General features: G+C 40.7%; 1 protein-coding gene across 5 annotated transcripts in view; it reads left to right on the forward strand.

The window, feature by feature from the left end:
* Positions 1-773: 773 nt before the first annotated feature.
* The window catches only part of col5a1 (procollagen, type V, alpha 1), a 75,049-nt gene continuing 51,387 nt past the window's right edge, over positions 774-24,435 (forward strand). For all 5 annotated transcript variants that reach the window (XM_026173328.2, XM_080304150.1, XM_080304152.1 and 2 more), the window contains exons 1-4: positions 774-1,258; positions 17,426-17,593; positions 23,248-23,461; positions 23,804-23,966. In XM_026173328.2, the coding sequence (XP_026029113.2) occupies positions 1,159-1,258; positions 17,426-17,593; positions 23,248-23,461; positions 23,804-23,966 (645 nt within the window). In that variant the 5' untranslated portion in view covers positions 774-1,158. The remainder of the gene's footprint in view (positions 1,259-17,425; positions 17,594-23,247; positions 23,462-23,803; positions 23,967-24,435) is intronic.

The raw sequence follows: 24,435 nt of genomic DNA on the forward strand, positions 1-24,435 counted from the left end.
TTGAATTTGAGCTTCTTTTTCTCATATTGAGATCTTGCATTGATTAAATGTGTAGTTAAATTTCTCTACACTGACATAAAGGGTAGTTTCACTGGTCTGGCCTGCATAAGATCAAAGTGGGCTGTATGTGGGAATGATATTAAATGAATTCACGTCTCTGCTCTAGATAAAGAAACCACATAAAAGGTGGAAATTCTTTTACATATTTACTTTTATTAACTCTTAAACATTAAAGTGTTGTGGTACTAATGAAAAAACTTCCGAGGGTAATAAAAGCTGCAAGCACATTATTTCATCATACATTCAACAGGTTTAAAGCCCGTAGATCACCGATTAACATGAAAAAGATATGAGCTTTGAGTGGATTATTCCTTAGAGTAAATATCTGATTCATTTAAAAGGCAGAACATTACAAAAAGTCATAAATAGATGTATCTGATCATCTAGGCTCAGTATACTGTTATATCAACTAGCACTGGGGGTCCACCTGTGGATTGCACAGCACGATTTTTCTCGCAGTCCCATGACAATCAGCTCCAGATAAATCAGCTCTTGCAGATAAAACACCTCGCCTTTCCATCTATAAAAAAGCAGTTTTGCTTTTCCCGCTCTGAACCACTTCTCTGGAAATAGCGGACTCCATGTAAAAGAATTCCGAGCGCAAGAGCTGGAGGCGTGAAACTTTCACCTCAACTTTTCCTCCCACCCTCGGCCAATAACAGGGCTGGCCCTAATATACGGGCTCCTCTGATTTGCCCGAGTCTCCTGTCCGCAAAGTGAGTGACAGCCTGGGGGGGAAGACTTCTTCCTCTTCTGTGCGTGTGTGTGTTGCCCTGTTGAGTTGAAGGGGCTCTACGTGACTGAAAGAGAGGGGCCAGCACTTCAGATCGGAGGCGCAGCGGTGCAGGACAGTTCAGAAGCGCAGAGAGGAGTACGGGAGAGACGGTGGCCGTCCGTCAACCAGCTGGGGGAAAACACACACTAACAAACCCTTATGGCTGCTTGAGAAATAACGATATACCCCCCCTCCCCCCTTTTTTTCTCTGGGACTTTTTTGGCTTTTAGTTTTTTTTTTTATTGTCCTGACCAGAAGTTTTTGCAAGTCTAATTAGCTGTTGAAAAAGTGAACCCACTTTGCCGTGGACGTCTCTGGCGGTCATGGATACCCATATAAGATGGAAAGTTAAACGGAGGATAAGGGACGTCCAAATCACTTTATCCGTGATTCTCCTTTTTATCACGTCGCAAGCGAGCTCAGGTGAGATGCAGCTGTGTGGGGCTTTTTTCTTTCTTTTTTTGTGGATGCACTTTGGAGGAGCGTTGCACTGAAAAGTTTTTTGCCTTTTCGCTCATAGTGGACCACAGATGTCTGCCCCTCCTCTTTAATGTATTCATCTTGGTGGTGTGCCCCGAAACTATGGGAACTTGTCAAAAAGAATTAAAAGACTGCTTTTGGAGGTTTCATCTGCAAGTTGTGCTTAAGTTTTTTTTTTTGTTTCTTTGTTTGCCAAAGCAGTATAGCTGAAGTGCATTTATTTATTTCAATGCATAAAAAATAGGAAATATATGTATTAATTAGTAACCATCATAAGTAACTAGTTTTTCTCTGGCATACTTATTATGTAGGAGTAATTGCTGTGGTGCATCTTAAAGTCTAAATACTCTTTTACCAGTGCTCCTTTTTCAGCAGATGAGAAGGATGAGTATAATTTTCATAAGAAGGAGGGGCTGAAGCTCCTCTGAAGTGGTAGGGTGGAGCCGCCTTAAGGACTCCACATCAGGGGACAGCGCTGGGGCCCTGCACTGAGGCTCAAGCAAACACATCTTTCACTAAATGCATTCTATAAATTCTCCCGATGTTTCTCACTGACAGTTTGATGAGTCTAGTCCAAAAACATGAACAAATAATAGTTTGGTATGCCAGTTAGAGGCCCGCTTATTTTAATTGGAGAAGTGACCACCTCTTTGTCTCAGTGGTGAGAGGGCATGCAGTTGGGTTTATGCTTGGCCTATATGTATTATTAGCGCCTTAAGACTGCCTGGCATGGGTGGCGGGCTGCTGTGTGCTGTGAAGGTCTGACACAGGACATTGAGATGAACAGATAGCTTCTTCTGTCTGCTCGGGGCAGTTAAAAAGCTTCCATGATTGTGCTGATGGTGTAAATTTGTTGTGATGCCTGATTACAGCCCATTATGGAGTTCAAAATGCACTCCGGTTTAGAAAGCCATGATAACATATAAAGTTGAAGTGGTTTTATAGGTTCATGTCGTTGAATATACACTAAGAAAATTACTGCAAAGTGTTTATTTTCATGTTTCCTATAAACACTGGTTATTAACTGGACAAAACCTTGGTCACTGTATGCTGGCTGGACTCAAATCTGGGTCATTTGTGATGACTGAGGAGGAGTTGAATTTTTGGTGGGACATTAAAGAGTGTGGGCCTGAGGTCATTTTGATGGTGGTGGCTGGATTTAATCATCTCTTGAAACTGACAGAGAGGAACGAGAGTTTTGTAAGAAATCCCTAAGGGTTCTGGTATATTTTCTGAAACTTGACACACGCCAGACAGGAAGCACTTCATGACTGATTGCAAGAAACATGCCAACTCCATGAAAGCTTTTTTTTTGTGAACTAATTATTCTGTCCGTCAAATATCTTTTAGATTTTTACATTCATTTTTTAAAATTAGCTGCTTTCAGTTAAACACTGTGCAATGCAAAAATGAAATCCAGTTTAGCTATTAATAAAAACTTTTCTTTTTTTTTTGCTAAATGGCTTTTCTAGACCTCTTACAATCAGATAAGACAAATAGTCTACAAATAATTACTGACAGCTAGCAAGTTTATCACAAGTGAAAGCTTATTGCTGACCTAAGCCTCATCACCTCTTAGCCTGAGGGAGGACCAAAATGCATCAAGCTGAAGACTAGTAGAGACCTGCCCAGGCATACAATACTAATTGTTTAGGGCTTGTCAGCTATGGTTAAATTAAAAACCAAAATTTTAAGTATGCTTTTTTGTTTTGTTTTTGTTTAACACTGAAATCAAAAAAGGACAGTTGAGCAAATACTATTTACTAAAGAATTAATGTTGTATTCATGTTTTATCACCAGCTGTTTAGGTAGTATGATGCTAATTCCACAATGGTTTTTGTTTTGAATACAATACCCAGTCAAGATCATAGCCCAACAAATTTCTTATCAAATGATATATAATGTGTTCATAAATCTATAATTAATGTATTTCCTATAACTAAAATGCGTATAGAGCTCAATAAAAAGACAAGCAAACAATACAGCAAGGCCTAACCTATTAGCAGTTAGCATATTCTTTACACAATGGGTTACTTACCCATGAAGCATAACTACATTTTCACTACATTTGATTCAGAGCCTTTTTCACTGTGAACTGTTGGCATGTGATACATTTTGAAACACAGAAATGAGTTAATAAACAAATACTAAAACGCCACATTCTATAAACTAACGCAGTTGGGAAAACGATGTTAAAATAGCCTGCTATGTAGAGCTAAGCTAATTTGTTGCAGCTTTATTACAGTCTCTCTTAAAGTATAAAAGACAGTCTTAATGCTGTGTGTCTGCTGTTAAATGTAGCTTAGCTTATTTGATGCTGACCAGAATTGAATTATGTGGAATAAGCTCCTTACTCATTATTTTATAAAGACAAATACAGAAATATGCATTGAATTTATACTGTGATTAAGTTATATACTTGTATCACAGTGTATATATTTTAATATTTTGCGGTCAGTTTGTCTTTCAGTAGACTTACGTTTAGAAAGACCTTGTCTTGGTATTAGAGAGGAAAAACTCAGTTTAAGCTATGTGAAAAGTGGTAATAACAGAAGGCCCTGGACAAGAATTTGAAGAGGGGTCAGAGTTCAAAAGTGAAGGTCAGGACTGCTGTCAGGTTTACAGTTTCACTGCCTGAAGAGAGGCATTCTTTATAGTGTAGCTCCTCTCATCTTTGCTTCCCATAATTCTTCTCTGTGTCTTGGAGGCAGCAGGGTAAGATGTGAGCTTTTCAAAGAACCTTTGCAACAGTTTGAAGCCAATATAAACCCTGAAATGCAGAATTCAAATTAGGATTGATTGATATGTGTAGTCTCGACTTTTTAGCTTACTGATGTTTTCACATGTCTGTGGGACACAGTATAACTGCTATAGAATAAATCTAGCTTATTTTACAAATGGTTTCCTTTGTGTTTCTGCTGACTTGCATTTTTTAATCTGGCCTCCTCAATCAATGGACTCTTTTCACAAGTATTAGATAATCTGCTTTGACTCTTTTTTCTTTGGTTTGTTGTTGTTTAATTAGTAAAAGTTTTTTTTTGGATCACCCTTGTTAATACCAGACATTTAAACCAGTTCAGATCGTACTTGTCGAGTGTATTTTAGTCATCGAAAATGCTGAAATAACATTCTTTGAATACCTTGTGCAAATGAAAACATGAATGGGTTTTGGCCAAAGTCACCAAGGGCATTGAAAATATTGGAAGAAAAGGCTGACAGGCTAATAGATCACAAAATATGGTAACGACTTGAGAAATACCCTATACAGTAAGAACTGATATATGTTGATTCTCTACATAAGTTTTAAAGAAATATAGAGAAGAAGGCCTCGCTGTTTCTCTGAGCTCCTTCCCATCTGGACTTGATAAGTTCCATTGTGCTGTCTGCTAAGCCCTTCAAAAAGCCAGAAAAAATGGCTTCCAGATGTTTTCTTCCCATTCTATGTGGAACAGGGGACCATGAAAAAAAAATACTGCTGCATTTTTTTTCAAGTGAAAATACATTCTGTGCTAGTTTTAGAGAAGATTTCTAATCAAATAACATCTGCAGTCTTAGAGCAGATTTTATAAAAATAATGATGCTACGCCTTGCATTTCAGCAAGGTTTGCACATACACATTGAGGGCTGTTAAAAGGTTCTTTCTGTTTAAGCACGCCAGGTTTATGGCAGGGTTAAAGGTCGACTACAGCTGGTCCACAGCTGTTTTTTATTTATAGTCTCATATCTGGAAAACTCGTTTTCAAAAGGAATTTATGTGGCTTACTCTGATTTTGACTTTTTTTTTTCCATATACCGTTTTTCATGAGCCCAGTAAGAAAAAAATCATAAAAGATACTGTGACCAGAGAGATTTTAACCAATGACATTACTTCCTGATTGGTAATTGCATATCAGTTTATATAAATTAAAGGCAACAATGCCAATGTTTCATTTACAACATTGGGTTTTAACCTTAAGAGGGATATTCAGATTTATGTTACCATCACCAATCTGCCTTAGCTTCAATCTTCCAGTGAGAATGTAACTGTAATTTCTGAAGGGCTTTTCTTACTTACCTTGAAGTGGCAATCCTGAGGTCACGTCAAACTCAATCAGATAAATGGCGATGAGAAAAAGTGGCTTCTTGTGTGTGCCTATTGCCATGGCGCTGAGGAAGGAATCCGAGTTAGCTGTTCTGTGGGGAGAAGCAGTGACCCTGCAACTGCATGTGCCACTTCAGCCCTGTAAATACCGGCTTTGTGGAAACGACTCTGTAAATCAGCCCTAATGCCTGATAATAGCATGGAAGATAAAGCAAAATATGCAGGACAAGTTTTTGACCCCGTGTCAGAGTTAAGGAGATCCTTTGTGCTGCACAAATAGTTCGTTATTTGCCATATCTTGGAAAGTATATCGTCTAGTCCTTTCCAGACTAATTAAGGTTCAAATAATTGTGTTGAACCGCTCAATGGTCCTCTGTACTCATGACACAGTGTGCTTGATTTGAAGCCAGTGGTAGATTTTTCTCCAAATTAGCTTATTGCTAAAAGCACACCGACATAGATGGATCATTCCAGCTCCAAACTACAAGCAAACGGGGACGATGTGTTCCTTACACTCTCAGAATGGAGACAGTGGTGTTGGAAATGTCAACATGACCCTACGAGTGATGTAAAAGTTGGATGCTCTACCTAATGATGCAACCCCCCACGCCTGTTTTTGATTTCAACCGTATGCTTTGTTGCAGCGTGTAGTGCATGGCAGAGTGAAAAGTGAATTCTGGTCCAGGCTCACAAGCCGAGTATTCACTTTAGCTGGGAAACAGTGCTTCTCTCTGTAATGGGGTATTATAATCATTGAGCATGGAAAGCAATGTATGACTCATCCTTTCCAACCCCATTCCCCCTTCCCCAGCCCGAGCTAAGCCACAGCCTGGGCAGCAGAAATACTGAGTGTAAGCATTTTTTTTCCTACTAGGGGGAAATACAATGGCTTTTTGGTCACTCTAAAAACTTTACTGTAGCCCCATGTACTCTTTAATTTATTGGCTGACAAATTTAGAAGGAGTTGAAATAATAACACAGTAAAAAGTAAGGTTTTGCTTATTTAGCAGTGTTTTGTCATGAAACCAGCCTCAATGAACTTACAAGGGAGCAACAAAGGAACAAGCTTGAGTTTCACTAATTTGCCAAAGCAAGCTCAATGAAGGCTAAAGGTCCCGGAAAGGAAACCCTGTTTCTTATTATCTTCCCAGTTGCAAAATGGTGACAATATAAGAGGAAAATGTTCACTGTCAAAACATCTTGCAACAAAATAGCATAATTTAAAACACAATAAAACTTTTACACGTACAGTACGCGGTTTAGTGAATACTATTGCTCGCATTAGATATTGAAAAGCTACACATTATAAAGCTAAAAACTGAGACAAAAAGTTTTTTTGGTTGCACTGATATGCTAACCAAAACCGCAATCTTTCCCTATCCTAGGCCAAAACTCTTTTTTGTTATGCAAACTCAACCACAAGTTGTACTCAGAATACAAACTATGGCCTGTGGCATTGATGTCATTTACTCTGTTTGCATGAAAAACCCAGAAAATGTTTCCAATGAAAGTAAAAAAACAACAAAAATTGTGTAATTTAGAGTTTTGAGTTACAGTTTTGTGAACAGACTCATGATAAGAAGCAATGTCATACAGTGATGCTCTAAATGAAGTTCGGAGCTAGTGCAGGACCTCCAGAGTAGGGCTGGGCGATATGACCCAAAATTCATATCTCGATATTTTTTAGCTGGATGGCGATATAAGATATATATCTCGATTTTTTTTTTTTAAAGCCATAAGTTAAGAACAAAAAGAGAGTTCTTAGTCACACTGTGTCCCAGATGTCACACGGGCACTTTTATTTACATACAGCATAGATGTACATGAAGAAATTACTCAAAAATAAATTATCAGCATTTATTAAATAATCATGGCCCATAAATAAAAGAAAATGTTGTTTTTGTGCATAACAAAAAGCTCACAATTGTGCAGTCAAAATGTAAACTAATAGACGCTGAGCATAATAACAAAGAGACAGATTTCACAGCTGCACCACGTCTCTGAACAGGTGCCATTTGTGGTCCTTATACACACACAGTACGTATCACTCCGCGAGGCTCCTCCCCGGTAGCCGTAATCCTCCGACATCAAGCCGTGCAGCTCCGTAGCTTAGCAAAGTCATATTAAAACATTTTTTGACAGATTGCTGAGCGCTGTGTACCACATAAAATCGGTTCGTGGTCAGTAAGCACAACCAGAATTCATACATAAGGCGCACTGTCGAGTTTTGAGAAAATGAAAGGATTTTAGGCCGTGCAGCCCCTCCGGGCTGCATGTCGTTAGCACGGTTAGCTCGTTAGCGCGGTTAGCTCGCTAACACGTTGACGCCGTCCAGCCCCACGCACGGGGCCATCCGCGGTAACTCGCTAACGGAGATTTTCCGCTTTCATCTTGTCATTGCCTTGTCATTGTCAGGTGAAGCTATGGGGGAGGCGGAGTTGTGTTCAGTGAAGGAGAGGCGAGGCAGAGTAACGTTGCGTGGAGACAAAAGTGGACGAAAGAGAGGCAAATCTGCGGCTCCACAAGTATAATTATAACGTAACATAGACTATATCGATATAAACGATATTGTCACATCTTATATCTCCTATGAAAATATATCGATATTTTTAAAAAACTCGATATATCGCCCAGCCCTACTCCAGAGTCAAGATGCTAGTGGTGATAATGTAGAGTTAGTAAAAGGAAACCCAGGAGGACGAGGCCGTGATGGGTAGGGAACGGAGGGCTGCATTTTACGTGGAAGGCAGAATTCTTAAAAAGTAAAGGCTACTTCAAGAACAGGAAGTGACTGGTTTTCAGAACACAGTTATGTCAAAATTGTTAAAGGAGTGAGTTTGACAAAGTGGGAAAGCAAAAATGATGAAAAATAGAGCAACAGAACGGGACTACAGCATCACTCTGACACATAGAGGAACAAAAGCAAACTGTCAGGGAACAGATCTTCCTCAATGAAATTAACCTGAAGGATCATTTCTTCAAGACTTCAAGACTGTGCATCTTATCATAGTTAGCAGCTGATTTTGATCACTTATACTGCAGCTGTCTGTCATTCCTGAGATTTACTCATGCTTTAACTTCTGTTCACCCACAGGCTTGATGTTGCTCAACTGTGACACTGGTTAAAGTGTCAGCAGGAGATGAATTGATGGTTGACTTGGCTGTCAGTGCAGCTCGTTGCATGTTATCTGGCACCGTGATGAGATGGCAAGGTTTTGTTTTTCTGCAAGTTTCATATAAAGACTGTATAATGAGAAATATGACTGATAGTTTATATATTCCTGTTGTTTTCATGCCTTTTCACACTTCATTGGCTTGCTTTTAAAAGAAAGAAAAAACTTTCCTCATTCTTTTCTCTGTGATTTCCATTCTCATCACTGACAAGCTTGATGTGCGCCTTGAAATTATGCTTTCATTTACTTCTCCTTAGCCATGCCTATGAATGTAAACATTCCCAATTTAGAAATATAATTGGATTTTTTTTTGCACACACAAAATATAACCCATGTTCCACCACACATATGTTTAACCACTATATTATTGATTATGTGGGCTGAGTGGGACTATTTCATTATGGGTCAATGAGTTCACTAAAGATGATGAAACACCTTCTTGGTGAGAAAACATTGCACATTTGATTCCCATCATTAGCTGTGAGGCACAGCAGCTCCGTCGAGGCAAATAGGTTTGATAGGCAGTGCTGGATAGTCCTCAACGAAGACAAAAGCATCATTATTGTGCAGGATTTTGTATTTATTATTCTGTTTCATTGCGCTGTCCCAGTGTGTTGGTGCTGGAGCTGTTCTTTGTGAGGCTTTCCGAGAGGAAATGGTTCCGTAATGTCAGTGCTGCAAGGCTCTCCTTTATCATGAATTTCTCAGCAGTCAGCTATTAAAACCATATCTGCTTGTGGGAGAGGCAGAATGAGGGGAGGCTTCAGTGCAGAAAAAAGGAAAAAGATAAAACAGGCAGTCTGTGTGTGGAAGAAGGTTGCACAGAGAGATTAAAAAATAAAACAGAAGCTGCCGAAAAAGACAAAACCACAGTGGGCGGAATGAGAAAAGACTTAATAAGTGAGAGATAACATGGATCGCATATGCGCTTCAAAAGAACCAATTCTGTAGTTTTTGCTGTAAAATGAGAGGTGCACAGTGGAATCTTGACTCTGTGGTGGACGGCAGACAATGATTTATCTTCAGCGCTGTGAGCTGCAGCGTGGAGACAGTGAAGTAAACCATATGGCATTTACACTGTTAAAGCAATAAGAGTGCAGCTAAAGTACAGAGCATCAGACTGCATTGAGGAAGCTCAGGTCAGGAAAACTCTGTTGTCTGGATCATCTTTCAGGTGTGTGTCTGTGTGTGAATCCTACCTGCTTGTCATTTTTTTAGTGTCTTGTCATTTTGCAACTAGGCTTGAGCTAATGTTTCATATTTTAAATGAATGTCAGATTTATTTGATCAAAACCACAGGAACAAATGCAGTGGATATGTAAACAAAACGATCCCGGGCTTCTCATGTCCTCCTCTCCTCCTATCTTCCCTGCTGCTTTATCCTTGTGCAGCTTTTTCAGCTGGTCACTGGGTCAGTGTCCTGAAATGTCTGGGACTGAAGCTGGCGGATAAAATGAAACTGATACTGGCATGTGAAGTCATTTACAGACTAAACACTGGCCTTTGTTGCCTTTGGAAGTTGTTGCCTAAGAAAACATTTTCTTATGATCTAGTCATTAACTAGATGTACTGTGTATTGCTACTTGGGTTGCACTGATTGTTAAATTCAATACCAATGCCAGTGTTTAAACGAGCAATGTGGGTGATACCTGAAACCAATTAATTTTTTTTCTTTTCTCAAGCTTTTGTTTTTGTGCTCATTTATTCTCTCTCTCTCTGGACATGTTTTAAAGTTTTTCCAGCTCATTTAGTTTGTGCAAAGGTAATGCAATACAACAAATAAACTTCCACCAATGACATGAATAAATTCCATCTTTCTTTTTCTTTTCTTTTCTTTTTTTTTGTCAGCAGCGCAAATATCAGTTGATGCCAATATTGGGTTCATACTTTGGTTCATCCCTACTTGGATCTTTGTAAAGTACAACCCTGCTGAGGACATGATGGTTGCTATTGCTAATGCTAACAGTAGCAAAGGCATCTAGACTTGTAACTTGAGCTGAATTGCAGCAGACACATTTCAAATGGTAAAGTGTTTACTTTTACCATGGTATAGGTTTTTCCAAGGAAAATGGTATAGGTTTCCAGTTTGTTTCACTCTTCTTACAGTTTCATGACCAGTTGCTGAGTAGTTTGCCAGTGTTTGCAGAAAAGTCACTGTCTTCCATGTAATCAGTTGGCAACTGCAGCAACCTGCTAACAATCAAAGCATAGAGGTTTTTGGTGCAGCACCAAATACCTCTTTGTTGTCACTTTTACTCTAGCAATTACCAGAAACTTGAGACCAAAATGTCACAAATGGGTGACATTTTTTATGACACTGTCCGTTTGTGAGATTTCTTACCTCCTTGATATTCGATGAACAACTTAAGTGGTATTATTGCAAAGTGGAAGTGTTTAGAAACCACAGTAGTTCAACCACAAAGTGGCAGACCATATAAAGTTGGGTCACGTAGTGCTGACCCACATGGTGTATAATAGTCACCAACACTCCGCTGACTCAGTACTTGCAAAGTCCGAGACCTCTGGCATTAACTTCATCAACAATACTGTATGCTGGGAGCTTCATGACGTGAGTTTGTATGGCTGAAAAGTTCCTGTCGGTGTAATGTGTTGTGGCCCTGTGATTCTCTTTATATAGTTTACGCTAACAGGAACTTTCACATTCACTTGGTATTCAGTGTAGGTGTTTTTTTAAGGTGATTTCAATGCTTTGCCACAACTTAAAACTTTGTCTGAGCCTCACTGCAGCGCATGCAGAGAAGTGTGATTGGCAAGAAACCAGTCTAGTTATAGTTTACGAGTTAATTAAAGTTGTGGAGATGATTACCATCTTGGGTACTGGCATCCCATTCCAGTATGTGCTTGCATTAGTTTACACATGCATCTGCAGTAACATGTGCCCGTGCAGTGTGTATAATGTGCTCAGTCTAGCATGAGCATAATGCCTACAGTATGATTCTCATGTCTGGTCACATGAAACCCAGAAGCAACAACTTAAGGTCAGCGCTGATGGAGGTGTGTTCATTTTTTTCCTTCATGCTCTGGATCTAATATGCTGTACATTTGCAGGAGTTCATATCTTAAGACAACATCTGCAAACTTAATAAAAGGTTTGTTACTTTTATGGGATTAAATGTGAACCATTAACGGGGAAAGAAAAAGGATGGCAAAAAATCTCAAATAATTTGTACTGATTAGGCATTTTCTGTCAGGATCTAAGCCAGTTTTAAGATAAATCTTTCCGCTTCAGATTGTAAAGCAAAGTGTTTTGCTGAAGGACAAATATGGAATAATAACAATAAATGTTCAAATGAGGTGTTGCAGAAGGGTAAGTTACAAAAGTAAGTTGGTGAACTAGATAATATCCACCCGCATGAGTCATGCCGGTCCAAATATATCTTATGTGTAAAACCCCTGAGGCTACTTGGTTGTGTGTTTTGTTGGTTATGAATTCTGCTTTCAATTTTGAACTGTAGGAATGCCTTACATCGCCCTATTTTTAAAGTTACATAGTCTTGCTTTAAGTAATTAAAGCCAGGACCCTAATTGTAACCTGCTGTACTCACAGTGTGGCTCCAGCTTCATAACACTTGGCTTCAAGTTTTATAACAGAATCAGGTGAAATAAAAAAAGACTCCCAGACCCTCCCTATCTGTAATGCGCACTAGGAGGGGGAAGTCTCTCTTTGGGCATTCTTGTTTTTGACTGTGCTGATTTCCAAGAGGAGCCAGGGTCCTCTTTATGACTGCTAATTACTCCTTGTCCTCAGCGCCAGGTCAAGCATGTGCCTGGAGAGTTAGGCCTCACTTCAGGAAGGGCTGGAGGAGGAGGCAGTGAAAGAGGGAAGAATGTTAATCCACCCCACCACCATGAAAAAGTCCTAATTCAGTGGTCCGGCACCCCTCCTCCTGTCAAATGAAATGCTGCTGTCTGGAGTCACTGAGTGTTGTCACAGAGACTCTGTGTGTGTACACGTATGTGTGCATTAGTGGAAGTAGACGGTAGATGGATGTTTAGGGGAATGGGATCCACCACAGTCCTGGCACGGAGCCGAATGTGGATTAAGAATGTGGCACTCGAGCTACTGTTCACATAAAGAGAGAAAATCTGAAATAAAAAAGGTGTAGTTAGGTAGGGAGGGGAAGATTTATAAAAGAGCTTTCTGCCAACTTCTTTGTATAACAGTTTGTTGCAATGTAATGTTTCACCACACCTTTCAAATTAACTCAGACTTTATGAATTCATTACACTTTATTCCACTGTGACGACCTGTGCTTGACAAACAAAACCATAAACGGCTTTTTTTAGCATGTCACATCAAAGATCAAAGTAATTTGGTGGCTAATATATGTATCCAATGTACAGGGTTTTTTCTTTGTACATGGATGGGGACGCACTAACTGTAGGATTACAGCCACTCTCAAAAACCAACAGAAAGTTTCATAGAAAGAAAAATTTTGTGTTCAGGTCGTAGTTTTCATTACTGAGAAAAGATCCATTAATTTCACAGTCTTGCTAATACCACCCGATGTTCTGAGTGGTGGCAGTGCAGGTTTACTTTTCATGCAGGATTCATGTGGCATTGCTTATTTCACATCTTGAATGGTGCTTCAGTATTTAGTGGAAGCATGCGCAGGTAACATGAGAAGTATAATGTTTTTATTTACACTGAAGGAGTTCCTGTAGAGTACTAAAGCTTAAGGAATGCCATTTACCATATTTGTGTCACATCCACTTGCATGAAAGCAGTAAAAACAACAGCAAAAGTGCTACAGCAGATCCATTGGGTGAGCAAATGTACACAAGACCGTGTCATGTAAACAGTTTTCTGTGTATGTATGGAGAGCCAGCGTCTTGGATGTGAGGGGCTGTGGTCTGGGAGAAAATTATTTTTAGCATCCAGCACCTCAGGTGTTGGTCTCTTGAGGGATCTGCCATGCTAAGTGGGTAAACATCTCAGGTTAACAAGGTGGGATTGAGAGCCATACCTGTGGTTTAGGATGTGGTCAAAAAGGTCGACTGCCTGTGACAGAAATCTGTAAATGAAAGTGCGTATGTGTTAACAGATGATGGAAACATAGGCGATAATGTTGGTGTTTGTGCTCTGAAGTGCCCAAAAAGATTGCTTTATTGAAAGGGACGCGCTTTTGGCTGATTCTCAAATGGGTTTTTCAATAGGGCTTTTATTTTATAGCTGTTATATTATGCTTTCCTTTAGTCTACCCCCTTCTCTTTTAATCCTATTGGCAGGCTCCACCTTGGTTCACCTCCAGGTGACCGATCCCTGAGGTTGCTTTAAGGACCAGGCGCATCCATAACCTCACCTGAAACCAAAAGGATTTTATATGAGGATAAAAGAATAATATAAGAAATTGACTTATGGATGCTCTGAACTGGATATGAAAGAATGCTGTCCTGATGCTCCCTTCCAATTTGCTAATCCACGCTGACATTTGATCATGTCAGTGTGGATTAGCAAAAGCAACACTCCTTGGAAAGGGTCGCTGGGTGCTCCTTACAAACATCCTCCTTTTTTTCTCCCCTTAGTACTGACCTGGATGTTATTACTAACTTGTTATTGAGTATTAATCTGAGTTTAAGTGGCTGTAGCACAAAAATATTCGATCTAACTTGTCAGTATTTGTCTGTGACTTAATAAAATGGCTTGTTGGAAACATCTCATAAGTGGAGGTAGTGTATCTGTTTGTGTTCATACTTCATACAAAATGATAAAAAGGGGTTGTGTTAAATTACCCCTACGGTCTAGAAGCACAGGCTAAAAAATCAGGCTTTTTTTTTTTATCAGTGAGTTAAAGTTGAACTTGGTGTTTTTACCTGTCACCACCAGAGTCTGCAGCAGTGGGGAATAGCAAGGTTGTGTCCAAATAAGGACACGGGGACAGTGTGTGATAGAAGGAGATTACATGAAGATGTATGAGGAGGTGAGATGGAAAAGGGAGGTTGTGGCTTGCTGGTTGAAACAGTCTGAGAATCAAAGACACCACAGTACGCCACCACCTGAGCATTACTATTGGATTGCAACACTGTGTACTGACTTTATGACCACACTACTAAGCTGCATCATTTAGACAGTGGTCACTGTGTCAGCTGTGAGATAGTTATTTCCATCCCTTGTATGGACTGCCTCTGTGCAGTTATCAATTGATCTGTCTCCCAGTGAGCGCTGTTAGATGTTGGCAGGTTAAAGGGAATGACTGTTGGGGCAAAGAAGTCTGCTGGGGAACAGCAGAGATATTTGCATTTTGTGGTCCCTCTCAAAAATTGTAGCAAATAACAAAAATGCTTCTGTGATTCTATGCTTAATGCATCAGCCTTATAAATAATCTTCCTGTGTGGTTAATAATGGATTATAGAGGCTTCAGATGGATATTTTGATGAATAGATTGTGCTTGCTAATGCCATTTAAGAAGTGTGAAGATACAGGGTAAGTTGTTTTTTCGGCCAAATATTTCTCACATTATCAATTGAGGAATGACACAGATATTGAAAGCAAATGCATACTTTAAATGAGTTAAAGTATTCTAAACTTTTTCAACTCTGGAGGGTGACCAATGTATCAGCAGGCTGATATTATCTAATTGCCAGTCTGTTGGTATTTGTTTTTATAACAGTTGCTAAATGAAAAATGAAAATGAAATCAAGAGAGAGGAGAAACACCCTTCAACCATGTTATGAGTGTTAGCGTTGCATAGTTTGTCCACCAGAGGGCACTGCACCCTCCCTGTTTGTATCGCAAAACTCTGCCACAAACACAACAAGCAGCTAACCTGAACAGAGTCGAGTAACACAAAGGGTAAATCAATATCTACACATAATGAATTTTATGGAAATCTGTTCACGTGTTTTAAAAAATAAAATCAGTGGATATTTTGAAACATATTGGCCTTAAAAATCAGTCTATATGATGATAGGTGGACCAAGTTTTCACAGGCTTTGTTCGCCTTGTGCCGCGTGACTCCTTCAGTAGGAATAGGCTCTTCTGACCTTTTGTTCATGAAGCAATAATGATGTAGAACACGAATGCGGATTAGTAATCTATCAATGAGGAAATTTGTACAAGAAGCACATTTCCATTAGTGTGATATATCATTACTCTGCTGCTGAGCTCTGAAAGTAAGCCTCATTAGGTGAACCTCTGTCATCATGACTGAATGATAGACATTTTCTGGCTGCTGCGTGAGCTGCTGCTTCATTGTGAGCTGATGACAGACGAAGCTCTTTGTGTTTAGACCCTTCACCCGCGCAGAGGCTCTGTCATCCTGTGGGTTTGGACTGACAGGAATATAAGAGTAGTTATCTTTTTGACATACTCACAGGCTTGACTTGTTGGGGTTTTAAACAGATGGGTGCAGTGGGTGTAAAAGAGCTGCTATCACAAATCCCTTAACCACTTTTGCCTAATATGACCCCAGCACAACAACACAGTGTAACTCGGACACGACTCGAATCGTACAACTTTCTTGCCTTTACAAAGTAATATCTGAACTGGAAACAGATGCTTCAGCATTCTTGCTTTGTGTTCATTGCCAACCTGATGTTTTAGTAAAACAAGCAAACAAATAAAAACAGTATGATTTTTATTTTACTAATTGTAGCCTTAGACATCAGCAGCCCTCTTTAGCTAGTTCTTTGTATAAGATAATGTCGGAAACATGCAATCAAACCTTCGAGGATGAGGAGGAAGTTTTTCTTTTACGAAGCCTGCACAGCTGCAGAGGAACACGTGCATCCAAAGTACTCTTAACTGAAAACCTCTGTTTAGGACGCCCCCCTCCCCCCCTTTTTTTCTTTTTAATTGATCTGCTCTGAACGTGAGTCATGTGTAATGACATCCAGCTGGAGGTTGCTGCAGGGCAATGGAGAATGCACTCAAAGACTATTTAGAGATGCCTGTTCACCTTTCTTAGCAGCCCTTTCACTCTTAGATGGATGGGACCATTGAACATTTTTTTAAACAATGTGTGTGGTCTGTGTAGACTGAAAAAGACACAGCTTTACCTGTGTGTGGGCGTGTTTTTAATCTTGTCTAGTGGGTTGGCCCTTGGTATTCACATAACAATACAAAAATGCTTTCTTTTTTTCTTTCCTAACTCTACTGCCATAACCCCCTCTGTTGTCCTTTTTTTAGATTGTCCTTTCAAAAATGAGGACAGCCTTTGATCCTCAGTCATTATGTGACCATCCCTATAGTCGTGACCCTGTGTGCTATTGTCCAGAACCTTTCTTGGGCAATGCTTGGTACTAATGTGTGTCATTGGGTAGCTTGCTATCTGTGCATCTGGCTGCAGGAACAGCTGTTTGTCCTGGGTGGTTTTGGCATGTGACAGTGCGGTCCAGGGTCAAACCTCGTGTCACATTGTTCTGACCTAGTGTACTTCTGTGGTGGCCTGGTTACAGCTTGGACGACCGGCTTGAGAGTGTGCTAATTGCATGGTTGTGGTCTAAGGGAGGCAGCGGTAGATTTAACATAGCAGGGAAAGAGATGGAAGGATGGGTTTTGGTGCAGCTGAAACCAGTGATCATGGGTGATCTATAAATGGGCATGTCTCTGTTTAGCGCCTAAATGGATAACAGAAATCTTCACTGAACCACAACAGTGGAGTCTCCTGCTGAGTAACTAGTGCTTCTAAGTCAGCAAAGGACAGAAAATAGATTGAGTGTGCCATAATTAAGGCTTGCTTAATATGCAGAAGTTTGGAGTTGCACAAACTCTGCAGTGGCATTGTTTTAGCAATGCGCTGGCCTTCATAGAGACTAGCCAAATGCTCCGAAGTTAAGTTTGTTGAATATGAATCTAATGTCCTTTTTGTGTGTTTCTCTCTCTCTTCTCTGCAGTGGAACCAGCAGACCTCTTGAAGATTTTAGATTTTCACAGTTTACCCGAAGGTGTTACAAAAACAACGGGATTGTGCTCACATAGAAGGTCATCACAAGGACCCGATGTGGCTTACAGAGTATCCAAAGATGCCCAGCTCAGTGCCCCCACCAAACAGCTGTACCCAGGTGAGTATATGACTCAAGGAACTTTTCATGCTGCACATGTTCAACTAAGAAGTAATTTAAGAACTTGCAATGAAGAATTTCTCCTCTTTCAAACATGAAACACATAACACTACAATAACGCCAAATCACATCAGCAATCACCTCAAGGTGCTCTATATCGTAACGCAAACACCGTACAATTATAGAGAGAAAACCCCTACAATCAGACAACCCCCTATGAGCAAACACTCGGTGACAGTGAGAAGGAAAAACTCCTTTTTAGCGGGAATAAACCTTTTTCTGCTTAAAGACATTTTCCCAGGTTTTAAAGTTAAAGTCTTACCATCTGTTTGGCTTTCGTGACCTTTAATCCTACTTCACATTAAACTCCAAATATAACGTCTTAACTTGGCTGGATAGCATTTTGCATTTGCTCCCGTCTAGCCTGTTCCTTTCTCCCCCTCCAGATTCTCAGTTTTGTCCATTAGCATAAGCTGATAATTTATCTCGACTCTACCTTTAACTTCTAGGTTTTAAAATGGCTGTGCCTGCTGTTTAATCTTTAAGTCCCCTGCAAACATGTTGACATCTTGCTAATGCATGTCCAAGTGCGTCTGTATTTTTTACTGAAACAAATTGCCTACCACGTGTGGACACTTTTAGCAAATGTTGGTAAAAGAACGATAATGAAAGTGCACATCAGATGCATTGCCCTGTAATATTTAATGTCGCAGCAGGAGGAGCTGGGTGATGAAAAAGCAGCGAAAATATGGTTGGTGGATGGGAGGGAAGCCTGGGGTTCCACTTTTCTGTGTTCTATCATGCTGACGTGGCTTTGAGTTACTGCTATATACTGTGCTGCAGTGCTTCTTTCCTTTCTCCCCTCCCTCTCCAGCGCTCTTTCCTTGCTCTTCTCCCTCCTTCTCTCATTTTTTCCCTCAAGCGTCATCGCTTCTCCCTCTATCATTTCTCCTAGACTGCTTCTGCCTTGCAGTGTTTTCTTCCTTTGTCTTTGCTGTATATATTTTTTTTCCCCATAAAACATAAATTAAAAAACCCACAGTTTCATGACCCAGACAACCAATTTCTGAAAATGATTGTGATTGTTGCCTTTCCTTTGGCTTACAGATATAAAAAGCCGGTGAGGTCTAGATATAGCAACAAGAGAGAAATAATATCCCTTCCTGTGCGCTAAGCTTCCACAAAGTTTAGATTGGATGGCAACTCCATTCGTGGTCTTCTAAGATGCTACATTGGCCTTGGTGGATCTTTGATCCGTGGCATAACTCTTCCTAGGGGCTTAATGTAGAGCTGCAAGGCTCCTGTGGGCTGCATGCCCTTACATGCCCTCCAATCAAACAAATACTGTTCACTTTGATGCTTTATGACAGCATGTCCCCATATGAGTCTCTGTTTAGACACACATGCTGTAATTACACACATGCTACGCTGGATCATCCAAAATAACAGTCTATATAAAACAAACCAACTGGAGGAATTCACAACAGGCACCGCACAGTCTTAAGGTGCAAACAGACTAACTAGCTGTCTTTGGCTTGAAGGCTTTAAAATTCACTCGCAGTGTTTGTGATGTGGCCATCTCTTGCCTTTATGGTACAAGAACATAGAGCTAATATATTCCAGAAGGCAGTTGAGGTCATTTTATCCGGTTCTTTTTCCCCTCTTTAACTAAGTTTGCTACTTTAGTCTGGAGGTACAGTTTGAGTTATGACTTCAGTCTGGAGGTACAGTTTGCTTTAATTATTGAAAAGGTACAAAAAAGTCACACATAGAAAATAAAGGCATACAAATACAATTGTTTTGCTTTACAATAATGGTATTGAAACAAAAGCACACTAGCACCGGCTAAGATCACACCGCCTTGTGACCCCATAGCCACAGACAGCTTGTGATGATGTGTTGGAAAAGAGCAAGTGCAGACATGCACTCATTAGGCAAACATGTGGAAGAGATGATTCATTTGAAACTTCTGAGGCACCCTGAACAGAAGAGACCTTTCTTACCTTTATTAAGTGAAGGAGCTGGGAAGAAACTGGGCAATAAAACTGCCTCTCTCTTAAACTACAACCCATCAAGAACAAATAAGCATCTGAGAATTCATTGCAATGGAAATTGCAGTAAATCCCAATCTGGGCATTTTAATTTTGTCCATTTGGAACATTTTTTTCTTTACCTTCTGCGTATGTTGTGCGCCATCATAAACAATAGCCATCAAACACCAAAGGAAGAAAGACTCAGCAAATCCTAGGTTCTCTGAATGGGGTTAGCTGTAACTTAGCCTGCAAACCTGTGGTCACAACTGCTTTAGCTAGACGGCACCGACCACAGATGGCCAGGGGCTTCTGCTACAGCTTAACTCACAAGCTGTAAAAGCAATCACGGTTCTGTTGTGTGCCAGCATCCCTCAAGAGTGATATGTTGCATTCAGTGCCACATGCTACATATATAGTGGCATTTAATTTCAAGCAAAACTAGGTTGTAATCGTGTTTACTACTATTTATTTGGAAGATTTTGTAGAATTCATGGATGGACAATTAATTCTCCATGAGAAACAGGGAGTCTGCTGTGGAGAGCTGCACAAATAAGCCTATAAAGAGTTTATAGAATAACTCCAAGCTCATTGGTGTGGCCGTCCACAACAGTCATAGTTTCTCATGTGGGCCCATGGGAAAATTGCCTATCTCAGACTTAGATGTACAACATGATCTTTGAGGGCAAGCTCAATGACTCCAGAGTAAGACAGTAATAACATGTCATATCACAGCTAAAATGTTTTTTTATTATTAGTGTTTTCTTAAGTTGTACAGTGGGAGCTGTTTACATTAGAGCCACTTACTGTTATGTTAAGTCACTTCACTGTTTCGTCCTATTGCTAGGTGCACTCCTTTGCAAACAGACAGCTCTGCAAGGCAGTTGTTGTCTCTGCAGCAATATGCAGTCCCACAGGAATGCAGCTTGTCTCATACAGAAGAAGAGAGTTGGACACAGTGATGACTGAATGACCAATTACAGGACACAAAGCTTTCTACCCCATTACCTGCGTGTATGCACTCTAACAGATGGCAGACATCATCAGAGAAAGTGCCGCCATAACCGGGTCCCATGCTGACGTTTTGTGCATTCTCTGAGGCTCTGTAAGTTTTGTTGAGGAAGAATACTCAGGCGTACACATCACATACCTGTAGCATGATATCACAGGACAAGACATTCCCTCTGCCCTTTCCTACGTGACGAATAAAAGATAGATACAAACTCTTCAGCAAAATCTGGAGTAAAATGCTGGATTTAGTCTGGCTAGCTGGAGGCGTCTTTGAGTTTCCCGTGACCTTTTTTGGCCTGACACTGGTGGCTGAGATGCCAGAGTAAACTCTCGGGACTGTTGGCACCCCAGCCTTTCCATTCCTACCATGTTGGCACAGACGCACACTGACAACACGAACACACACGAGGTATGAGGTATCTCTCATCTGGTGGCCTGGAGCAGCAGGTTGAGAAACACATTCTGGTGGGGGGGTTAGATTTTCTCATGCTGGGTTTGGGTCGTTATAGTCCCAGCAGGGCAGATACAGTAGGACGATGCTTTGCAATTTGCTGCTTACACTCCACAGAACACCCACTCATTTTCCCGTGTGCTCTGGTTTCCCTTTCACCCCTTAGCTGACCCTTCACTTCTGAACAAACAGCCTTCACCAAACCACTGCTGAATCACTGCCTGAGTGTCTGACGTGGCTATTGTGCAAGACAGATGCAGCACTAAATTTCCTTAATTGTGTTTCTTTGTTCTGGTATTTCCCACTTGCATTGTTTATATCATAGTGCTTTAATTTCATGTTCACTATGCAATCAGCCAAAGATTTGTGGATCTGTCTTCCTTACAAAACGCTAACATCTCAGGAGCTTTTTTTTGAAGAGCTGCCTTCCTGTTGCTTGTCTGTGTTCTGTCTCTCCTTTTTCTCTGCTTTACACCGTCCCACTGAAGCATCTGTCAATTAAAGCAATGTTTTTCATATGATGCCAAGCAGAATTCCTGAGGGAGCTCACTGCCAAGGCATGTGCTCTCCGCATGATGCGATCTGATGCCTAGCGTTTAATGAAGGAATGATAGAAAAAGGCAGGAAGACAAGACAGGAAGGCAAACAGACGTCCAGATGCTGACAAGGCTGAAGGCCGATGGGAAAAAAAAGAAGAAAGCGAATGAGTGGCGGTAGCAAAATTCAGAATCGGTTGACTACCAAGTAGAAATGACATACGTATACGAGTATTTGCTGAAACAAATATTCTGAGCTAAGGTGGCGGTGTGGATCTGAAGGACACTACAAGGCAGACTGCTTCGTCCTTAAATAAGCTATTCATTTTCGTGTTTGCTGTGCGCTCATGTGACCACCAGAGGTCGCCTGTGTAAACAGCAACTTCTTAAAACCCATGAAAACTGCTTTGCAGTTGAAGGTTAGACTAAAAAATTGTCTTCTCTTCTCGTCTCTTCTCTTCTCTAACCCGACTGAGGTCCTCTTTTTTTCCTCCACATTGTCTGATTGGCTAGTATTACCAAAGTTTCCCCAGTTTAGTTTAGCAGTGTCTTCATATTCTGAATATGGTGGCTGGGTAAGGGGCTTTACCAGCGTAGCCACTGTAGCCACAAACCCTGCCTTTCTTTTCCGGTTGTCTGGAAATCTCTGCTCCACACATGCTAAAGACTGGAGATTACAACTGGAATTCAAGTGGTTTCTTTGCTTATGTTCAGTATAATCCAGATAACAGTGGTGGCTTTAATACACTCTGGTTGCCTCCTGTTCTGAAAGGTGATCTGTGTTCCCAAATGTAGTCAGACCTTAGCACTATCTGGGAAGCAACAGTCTGCACAGACAGTTGGCAAGCTTCCTCCTTTTTGGAGGTCCTAAGAACACCCCACTACAGGAATTTGTCTGGCAGATGTTTTCCACACTGAAGCAAAATGCAGGAACTTGTGAGGCTTCTCAAAGGAGCCGAGCAGACGGAGGCCAACACATCCTCTTTATATATTTTTCTGCGTTTAAATACCACTATACTGCTGGTATTTCCATTTCCAGGCAATGTGTCTTTCATTATTTCTGCTGTAAAAATGTGTTGCTCCTCTCCAGCCCTTCATTGGTGTCTCGGTGTCTGCTAGACCCATCAGCTGTGGCAGAGGAGAGAAGCGGAGAGGAGGAGTTTGAAGGATAGTTTGACGAAGTCTCTGGGGATCACATGCTTTTGTCATTAATGCTTTTCACTCTGCGCTGCGCTGGAATCGATCCACTTTTTTTCCTCCCGCTAACTTTCATTTTACCGGCCAACCCGTTCAGATGAATCCTATCTGGTTATATTTTGGGCACTCAAAAATTTCTGGTGTTTCCGTTTGGTGCGCAAAACCAAATCTTTGATTCCACCAATATAAATGATATTTGTTAGTTTTTGTTCGATTTCCATTAGAAGCATCAGTAAAAAATAACCACACTCCCTTTAGACATCAAAGAACGCAGTCAGTCTCCTAAAATAACACAACGACTACAACCTTGCAAAAGCAAACCTCATACTTCATTCCTCTTACGATGATGAATGGTTACGGCTGCTTATAAGTCTCCAAAAAAAATAAATGTTTTTCTCTTTCTATCAAACCCACCATTTGTCCTGCCAGGTGATGTCTTCCCTGAGGACTTTTCCATCATGGCCACAGTGAAGCCTAAGAAGGGCAGCCAGTCCTTCCTGTTGTCTCTGTACAATGAACAGGGCATCCAGCAGCTTGGTCTAGAAGTGGGCCGCTCTCCAGTCTTCCTGTATGAGGACCACACAGGCAGACCCAGCCCCGAGGACTACCCCCTCTTCAGAGGAGTCAACCTAGCCGACGGAAAGTAAGTGCAGTCTTTCACCTCACTTGTACAAAACGCTTAAAAAGCGTGTCAGGCTCTACTTTTAAAACAATTTTAAATCATTCTATTAGAGTGGACCCTCACGATGATGGCAGGCTTTGACAGCAGTTTTGTTTAAATTTAGAAGTTTGGAAGCAACTTTTTGTCACTCTCAACCTTAAGTGTCATTGACTGCGTAACCTCACTACGCTACTAACAACTAGGATTTGAGATTGTATTTCACTTTGGAAGACAGAGATGGATAGATTCGAATTCAAATGGACAAACACAAAAAGAGGCCTGTAATCCAGTAAGTGTGTGAATTGATTGTACCTCCCATTCCAGGTGGCATCGAGTGGCCATCAGCGTGCACAAGCAGACCATCACCCTCATTCTGGACTGTAAAAAGAAGACCACACAGAAGTTACTCCGAAGTCCCCAACCAGTCATTGATACCAAAGGAATTATAGTGTTTGGAACAAGAATACTTGATGAAGAAGTCTTTGAGGTAGGCGTTAAACTCAAACTTTTAATCCGAGCTTTGTATATAGTATAATTTGGCAAATTTGATGGGTCATTTGGGACTGTTTGCTTCATGGACTGCTGGCTTGCCATTTATTCCAGGTTCAAATTAGCTTCAGCTTTTGCTGTTTTCATGTTGAAAGGCTGTATGAAAATGAAAAAACAAAACAAACAAACAGTGCCTTTAAACAGATGATTTAGGCCCATTTCTATATAATCAGACTCGTCCTTTTTAATTACAGCACAGACACATGTGGCTGTGGTGCCAATGGTGGTCATCCCCAGTCCCCAATTCTTTTGAAATACTGCTTGAAATTGGGGACTGCGGGAGAGGCCGCATCCTCTATAGAGATATTTGGCTTGCCCTAGTCCACCAGCATCTGATCCTCCTGCCACCCACTCTTTCACACGCACACAATCGTAAATCAGACTTAATTTAAGGTACCACATATCCC

Source organism: Astatotilapia calliptera, chromosome 7, assembly GCF_964374335.1.
Source record: "Astatotilapia calliptera chromosome 7, fAstCal68.1, whole genome shotgun sequence".
Classification (NCBI taxonomy): domain Eukaryota; kingdom Metazoa; phylum Chordata; class Actinopteri; order Cichliformes; family Cichlidae; genus Astatotilapia; species Astatotilapia calliptera.